The 8,113-nt window shown below is 35.9% G+C and overlaps 1 protein-coding gene across 1 annotated transcript; it reads left to right on the top strand.

Moving 5' to 3' along the window:
• The first annotated feature begins 1,514 nt into the window (after positions 1–1,514).
• Positions 1,515–2,348, top strand: LOC140508998 (olfactory receptor 8G50-like). The gene has a single exon (XM_072616913.1). It carries the CDS (start codon positions 1,521–1,523, stop codon positions 2,346–2,348), a length of 828 nt encoding a protein of 275 aa, XP_072473014.1. The 5' UTR covers positions 1,515–1,520.
• Positions 2,349–8,113: the final 5,765 nt, after the last annotated feature.

The following is an 8,113-nucleotide window of genomic DNA, read 5'->3' as shown; positions in this document are numbered from 1 at the left end:
GAAAACATTTTCATTTTCCTCAGTTTCACTTTTACCCCCCAAAATTAGAATTTTAAAAAAATTTCATCATTTCAAAATCTGCAGAAATGTTATACTTATAGAAATGAGATAGTTACAAACTCAGTCTGGTTTCTGATCTGTTTGATTCTGTTTGATTCTCGCCTCCAGAACTTAAGAAAGTGTGAGAAAAAGAGTAATCCATAAAGAAAACTACTAAATAGCAAGTTGCTAATAGAGTTCCCTAGTTAGGGGTGAACTGTTGGGTGGCAGGAGGAGGGGTGTTATTCCCAGAAGAGCCTGTATCCCTGATGAGATAAGACCTTGGGCAAACTCTGAGTTTCTAATAAGGTCCCTAGAAACTATCCATTCATCATAAAACACTAATATCCCATCAATGAGCAGTTACAGTGAGATTGAGAGATGTTTTCTATTCTAAAGTTAGAGAGAACCATTGGGTTAAAGTAATAATAAAAATGCCATCTCTTGGAACTCCTAGGTCATCAAAGAAATCAAAGACCATACTTGTATTTCAGTAGAAGAGAAGGAAGCAAAAAAGTCTATGAAGATTATCATTCCTTAATTTATTGCTAGATATTCCACAGACTCTTTCAATGATGATCCAGCAGTGGAAGGTGAGTACCTTACTTTAACTCTTCTGATCTTTTTTACCAAACACACCTCCACGGGAGAGCAGCTCTTGATGAAATCTCACTTCTTTTTCTTTATTGGCCCATTGCTAACCCCAAGTAGCATCGATCTAGAAATGCATCTGTGGGGAAGAGAGAAGTATCCAGAGATACCAAGAATGATAGAGGCTTCAATCCCCCTAGGCCATTGGATAACTGTGTCAACAGAGAAGGCTTTTGTGTTTTCATTGAATGACTTTGGACAGCAATTGACTCTCCTCAAGAATCTGATTTTCTTTGAAAAAAGTAACTGAAACCATGATTCCTATCCTGATGGAGACCAGTCATCTTTAATGTTCAACAGAACTTGCTTCTGTGTAGAGTTTCAGAAATGTGAACAAGAACTAGTAGATGAGGAACTCAATGAATGGACAAATAGAGATCTAGAATTCATCCCTTTCTTTTGCCCCTGAGCTCTCAGTGGATTCAACTGTCTGTATCAATATTATATTTTTCCTTTGGGTAGAACGAGGAAGAGTTGGGTATGATTCTTTTACTGTACTTCTGTTCACATGTCTCATCATGGTAATTCAAGACATGCTCTTAATAATAGTGATACTCACAGACACTGACCAGTAACAGTGACCATAGGCCCCAAGACCCAAACAGTTCAGGATTCCAGGATTTAGAGTTATTCATTCTTTGTAAACCTCCTTTATGTGTGTGGGGAGGGATGGTAGAAATGCTCTTTAATGTGCTGCTTCTTTTTCAATCCCACAGGTCCAGCATCAAGAGAAGGAAAATCATTCTGTAGTGACTGACTTTATTATTGCAGGTTTAACAGACCAACCAGAGCTCCAAATTCTACTTTTCTTCCTGTTCCTAGGGATCTATATGGTCACCATGATAGGGAACCTGGGAATGATCATCTTAATTGGGCTCAGTTCCCACCTTCACACACCCATGTACTATTTCCTCAGTTGTCTATCCTTCATTGACCTCTGTCATTCCACTGTCATCACCCCCAAAATGCTTGTGAATTTTGTATCAGAGAAGAATATCATCTCTTACCGTGAGTGCATGACTCAACTCTATTTCTTCCTCATTTTTATAATTGCGGAATGTCATATGTTGGCAGTGATGGCATATGACCGCTATGTTGCCATATGTAGTCCTCTATTATATAATGTCATCATGTCTTATCAGTTGTGCTCCTGGTTGGTGGGTGGGGTGGGTACATTGGCTGTGGTTGGTGCCACAGTTCACACAGGCTGCATGCTTAGAGTATATTTTTGCAAATATAATATTATCAGTAATTTCTTTTGTGATCTTCTTCCCCTCTTTAAGCTCTCCTGCTCCAGCACTTACATCAATGAAGTATTGCTTCTGGTTTTTACTTCATTTAACCTGTTTGTACCAACCCTAATTATTCTTAGTTCTTATATTTTCATCCTTGTAAGCATTGTTCGCATCCAATCCACTGCAGGCAGGTCTAAAGCCTTCAGCACTTGCAGCTCCCATATCATGGCTGTTTCCCTATTCTTTGGCTCAACAGCATTCATGTATCTGCAGCCTTCTACCAACTCCATGGACCAGAGGAAAGTGTCCTCTGTGTTTTATGCCATAGTGATCCCCATGCTGAACCCTCTGATCTACAGCCTCAGAAATAAAGATGTCAAGATTGCGCTGAAGAAAATTCCAGAGAAAAGTGTATTCTTATGAACAATAGAAAGGTCCTTGGTGATTGGCTCATAGGCTTTACTGGTGCTATTTTCCTTTTAAAGGGATGAGTCGTATTGCTTTCTCAAGTGGCAGTATTTCCTCACATGCCCCTCCTCCTTACCTCTCTCCTTTATCTCGCAGATCTCTTGCTTCCTTTCTCATGCAAGCAAACTTTTGTTGCTGAATTACAGTTTGAAGCTCTATGAACTATGAAGAGCAGAGTGTCACATATTAAAAGGATGAACTACTGGCACTTCAGGATCAAACAATAGAGTAGCTGTGAAGCTACCCCATCAGTCAGAAGTTTTGCTTTGGTTTAGTAATCCTTTGTTCTTCTGGATTTTTGAGAGTGTGATAGCTATATGGTAGAAATGGATAACATTGTAGTTCACAAATTTTACTAGTATCTCATTTTATTCTGACATCAACTCTGAGGGAGTACCTATTATTATCTCCATTTTATAAATGTGGTAATAGAGGCATACAGAGGTTGTGACCTGCTAAAGGTGACAGAGCTTGTAACTGTTTGGCTGTATTTGAATTCATCTTCCTGACTCAAGGACCAGTGTTCTTTCTGATATGCCACTGACCTGTCTCCTAATCCAAACCCCTCATTTTACAGAGGAAGTTGAGACCCTGATTCTTGAGTTAGTAGTCTTTGCTCTTATACCACACTGCTGACCAGAGTTTTGTCTCTCTTTGACCTCTTGGTTGTTCTAGAAACCAGAAAGACCTAGGTTCAAGTTCCACTTTTGATCCATACAAGTTGTATGACTCTGGATAAGTCACTTAATTAGTCAGTGCTCTTGGTAATACTCTTAGTTGCTTAGAAGGTGTTGAATTGCATTGAGAGGAAAAATTTTCTCACCTGGAAATTGTTTATGTCAGTGAAGTCACAAGTCCAGTCCCTTTCCCTCTCCCTATTTGCCCATGATATGTTTTATCTTAAAATGTGCCCTTACAAAAGATATATGATTCACTATGGCAGCCAAGGGTGCATTGGATGGATTGCTGGCCCTAGAGTCAGGAAGATCTGAATTCAAATTCAGACTTACACACTTATGAGTTGTGTGCTTTGGGTAAGTCACTTAATCTGTTTGCCTCACTTTTCTCAGTTGTGAAAAGGGGATAAGAATAATACCAAATTCCCAGATTTGATGTGAGCACAAAATTAGATAATATTTGTGAAACATTTAGAGCAGCGCCAGGCTCATAGTGAGGAATGTATAAACACTATTAATGTTGTTGTCAAATTTCTAATGTACTTTTAAACTCTATTTGTTCATTTCTCTGGTCAGATCTTTTGGTCCCCCTATACTTTTAATTGCTTTTCAATTCAATCTAAATATAAAATATTTAGTCCTTAACAGATATGAAGAATTGTCTTAGGATAGAAAAATCACAAATAACCCAGTCTTAGCTTTTAAAGACTATTGTTTATGTGTGGGGGGCAAGGGAGTGGTAAGGAGAAGAAAGAATGTCACATGTACAATTTGGCAAAATACAATGTAAGATATCATAGGAGCAAAAAAGAGCTGGAGACCAGAAGTATCAAACCTACCACATGTGATCTGTAACACTCCCATGTGGCAGGAACAGATTTAAATGTAGGAGGGAAATATTTTACAAAATAAATAAATATACAATAACACAGATGCTATGTCAATATACAATCCATACAGATCCCTATGTATTAATTAATGGCTCCATATTTATTTGATTTTGTTGTCATTGATCTAAGTCATGTGCGCTAGGAAAATTAATGGAGGAGAGAAGACTTTTAGCTGGAAGAAATAACTGATAGATTTATTGTACTTACAGAGCAGTAATTCTCCTCACTGTGCTGAGGTCCGAAGGTCAAAGCTCATTGAAGTGGTAGACTTGTTCTATGCAAGTCTCAGAGATTCTCTGTTAAAAAGAGTGTCCTAGAGGTTCATGCAAAATCAGGAAACCCTAAACCCCAGGACTGCTGACAGCTTCTGATATATTAATCTCTGTTATTATAGGAATGAGTAGGGTTATTGGAAGATTTGCATTTGCTTGCACAGATGTCACACCCACTATTGTCACCCATATAATGCGTGTGAAGAGATACCTGGCAGAATAGGCCTTCTAAGGACATTTCTCACCATTGGAATGGGTTCTCTGTCTGTAACAGCTGTCACTTATATGGCTGGCTTTCCAGCTAAAAAGATATGTTGTTGGGAGAGCTGCATGTTATTGTGGCTTATGAAGTGTGGCCATCAGTGCTGGTTCCCCATTGTAGAAAATCTGAGAAAGGATTGTTTCTGGCTATCTAGCAGAGGTCGTCCTATTGTAGGAATCTCCATTATCATTTTTTTAGAAATTATTAGAGAATTTTGAACAGAATGGTAACATAAACTTTATTTAAAAAACTAAAAAAACTCCAGGCACAGGAATTCAAACAGGAATTAAAAAAAATTATTTTTAATTCTAGCCATACTAAGACTTTAGAAAAAAAAACAACAAAATCTACCAGGTAACTTTCTAGGATTGCCGAAAAGAAACTCCACTCTTTTGAAAAATCTAAAGATTAGAAAAAGAAAAGAATCCCTTCTCTCTACATGGAGTGTGTATAGAGGTAGACTTTTTGTAGGCCCAATAGAAGAATCTAGTTTCACCTTACTGTTTTCTTACTGTATGTTTAAATTTTGTTAGCTTATCCCTTTCTACCAACTCCATGACTCTCCTGTCTCAAACCTTCTATAGTGCATTGCACAATTTGTTATTTCACTTTAAGTGAAATAAAGCAACTTATTTTGAAACCTTCACTGTAGCCCTTGTAGGCATAATGCAGTGTTGTAAAAATAGGGATAGTATTCTTTTTCCTGCAAGCAATGTCCATTGTCCATGCTGGCGTCATTCAACTTGATCACTTGCTGTGTCTGGTACCACTGTCACTGACACTAATGTCCTGCACTACCATATGAACTTTCCTTTCTGATACCTGTTACCTCAATCTGACCTGAGTGAAACGATGACACAATCAATGGGACGAGGTAGATAAAGGCAGGACTGGATATACTTGTGTTAGATAAATGCTCATCAAAGAATTAGGGAATATGGAGACCTTAATCTCCCAACCATCAGATGACTATGAATCCATAGGCTCTAGGCCTAACAGTGGTAAAGCTGAGTTAAAAGGCTTATACTGTTTTGCAGTTTTTGATACATAATTCAAACTACTTTCAGGTTGGTCATACCCGTGCACTGGTTTACCAACAGAACATAAAAGTTTCTGTTTTCCCACAGTCTTTCCAACATTTATTATTTTACTTTTCTGTCATCTTTACAAATCTGATAAATGTGAAATAAAAGCTCAACATTGCTTTACTTTGCATTTCTCTAGTTACTAGTAATTTGGAGCATTTGTCATATATTTATAGAGATCCTTGGCTTCTTCTCTTGACAGTTGAGAAATTATAACCTCACATCATTTATCAATTGAAGAATATTATTATTCTTATGTATTTGAAATATATATATTCTGGTATGAATTTGCATGTAGATTCTTAAATATCTTAAAACTGAGACCTTTACTAGAGAAATTTGATACAAAGATTTTTTTCACATAGTAATGAGCTGTACTGGATTGGGTCATACAAAGTCTTTTTAAGTTTAGATAGTCACACATCCAGTTTTTCTTCTGTGGGCCTCCCTGGATCTTGGTTTTTCAAGAATATTTCTTAGATCTAATGAGCAGTGTTCTTCGTATTTCCCTAATTTGTTTATGATGCAACTTTTTATATCTAGGTGACCTATTCGTATGTCATTACTAGGCCTGTAGCTAAAAAAAATCAAATAAAGGGGGAAAGACTTTATATGTGATGATATTCTTATGGCATCCCTTTTGGGGATGGCAAAAATTATAAACTAAACAAATGCCTGTCAGCTGGGAAATGGCTAAATAAGTGATGGTATATGGAAACAATGGAATAGTACTCTACTATAAGAAATGAGGAAATAGTTGATTTCAAAGAAATACAGAAGGACTTAAACAAACTGATACAGAGTGATGTGAACAGAACTGTATGAAAAATTAACATTATAACATCAATTTTATAAAATTAATAATTTTGAAGACTTTTTAAAATAGCATAAGAATGAAATGTGGAAAAAAGAAGAACGTTGTATACAATAATAATAACGATATAAAGAGAAACAATTTCTGAGCTATAAGAACTATGTTCTAATGACCATCCAATATTCCATAAAATTGATGGGGAAACATACCATCTACTGCCTGACAGAAAAGTGATGGATTTAAAGTGCAAAATGAGAAACATTTACATAACACACACACACACACACACACACACACACACACACACACACATATATATATACATATATATGTATATACACTTTATATAAACACATTATATATTATGTATACATGTATGCACATGTGTATATGTATATAGAAACACACATATATATAACATATGCACAGATATTTATATGCAGCCAATTTGTTTTTTATTTTGTTTTGCTTGACAATCTGTTTTTTTGCAAGAAATTTTCTTCTCTTTTTTTTCATTTTTTTCCAGCGGAATAGATTGAGAGAAAGAAAAATAGATTTATATCAATTTAAAATGATCCAAAAATGCATAGATGGAGGTACTACAGATGTGAGATTGCTGCATGCATTTTCAGATGAAGTCAATATATTATTAATTTTGCTTAATAGTTTTATTTTGTTACAGAGACCTCTCATGGAATGAGTATAATCCATACATGTTAATAATGCAAAAACAGAATGCAGCAATAAAACAAAAGAAGAATCTGTATACGATACATATTTAGGTATTGTACATTCCTCTCTGTGAGGAAACATGACAGAATGTGGTAAGTGGAAGTTAAGAAATGCCCACATACAGCTCTGAACTTGGAGATTCCTCAAGGGCTTAAGCCAATGTAGCATTCAAGGAACTTTAGCCCACTTGGCAAAGCAAAGAAACATGGTCTCTGATCGAGAACTCCTTGGTCAATGGAACTTTCCCATTGTCTTCCCCAGATCTCATAAGGTGACTCTGGAGTGAGACAATCAATATATTTTTTTTGATAGCAGGAGAAGCATGTCTTACCATGTCTTCCTCCACGGAGGGTGATTAAGACATATATTTTAGGGGAGATGTCTATATTTCATCTATACACAAGGCCAGTCCTTTTACAGAAGAATTCATTTCTTCTAGAATTGAATTAAATTTATTTTAAGTGAATTCCTCAGTAAATGAATTCTTAAATTATAATCCAGAAATTTTTGCATTAGATTCCTGGCAAAATTGTACAGCACATTATTTAAAAACTTGGTTTTAAAATATTAAAAAAAATAAAATCCTGGTCACTATGATCCAAAATATATTGATTTTTAAAGACTAATACTTGTGAGACAAATCTGTTTTTCCTTTGGCAAGTACTTTGGATGGGTAAGTATGAGTATTTTCACAAATATAGAATATTTCAATTTAACTGAATCATTTGACATTCCTAGTGTTCTCCATGTGGAAAAGGAATAAAAATATGGGTTAAAAAATAGCCCAATTAGATATGTCCAGCCTTGGTAAAATCACTGCTCAAGTATGACGATTGATGTAGTTACAACTATAAGGTTTTAGTGAAGTTCTACAGAGATATGTCCTTGGGACTGTTCTTTTTAACATTTCTTCAATGACTGACACCACAGCATAGATGTCATGCTTATGAAATATAAACTTTACACAAGGCTGGGCTGTATAGTTAAC

Source organism: Notamacropus eugenii, chromosome 5, assembly GCF_028372415.1.
Source record: "Notamacropus eugenii isolate mMacEug1 chromosome 5, mMacEug1.pri_v2, whole genome shotgun sequence".
Taxonomy (NCBI): Eukaryota; Metazoa; Chordata; class Mammalia; order Diprotodontia; family Macropodidae; genus Notamacropus; species Notamacropus eugenii.
Note: the sequence above shows the minus strand (reverse complement) of the source record. Positions and strands in the feature narration are given on the sequence as shown.